We start from the raw sequence: 332 nt of genomic DNA, 5'->3' as shown, positions 1-332 counted from the left end.
TGGCCACTCTGAGGGCCTCCTGCAGGCAGCCCACGTTCTTGCCCGTGGCCTGCGCCGAGACGTCCTTGCCGCCGCCTTTGCCGTCCATCAAGGCGGACACCTCCTGCACCCACTGGCTGGCCTTCAGGCCGTTGTTTGCAGTCTCCTGGGTAGGAAGAGAAACAAAGCAAGCAGCAGTGAGGGACGAGGGTCCAAAGCATGGTACAACAGGACAAAGCTCTTCCAGGCACGTATCCCCGAGAGGAGCGAGGCCAGCAGGCCGGGTCAGCCGCCGTGGCAACCACAAGTCCTGGCTCTTCCCCCGCTCTGCAGCCTGACGATAACCCCAGGCA

At 63.6% G+C, this 332-nt stretch overlaps 1 protein-coding gene across 1 annotated transcript in view; it reads right to left on the bottom strand.

The window, feature by feature from the left end:
• Nucleotides 1–7: 7 nt before the first annotated feature.
• Nucleotides 8–332, bottom strand: part of AARS (alanyl-tRNA synthetase) — a gene marked incomplete at its 3' end in the record, with an annotated part of 15,305 nt that continues 14,980 nt past the window's right edge. Inside the window, 1 exon segment of the mRNA XM_010142048.1 lies at nucleotides 8–145. Coding sequence (XP_010140350.1) covers nucleotides 8–145 — 138 coding nt within the window.

The sequence above is a fragment of the Buceros rhinoceros genome, unplaced genomic scaffold (genome assembly GCF_000710305.1).
Source record: "Buceros rhinoceros silvestris isolate BGI_N320 unplaced genomic scaffold, ASM71030v1 scaffold22338, whole genome shotgun sequence".
Taxonomy (NCBI): domain Eukaryota; kingdom Metazoa; phylum Chordata; class Aves; order Bucerotiformes; family Bucerotidae; genus Buceros; species Buceros rhinoceros.
The sequence above is the reverse complement of the archived record's forward strand: the minus strand, read 5'-3'. Positions and strand labels throughout refer to the sequence as shown.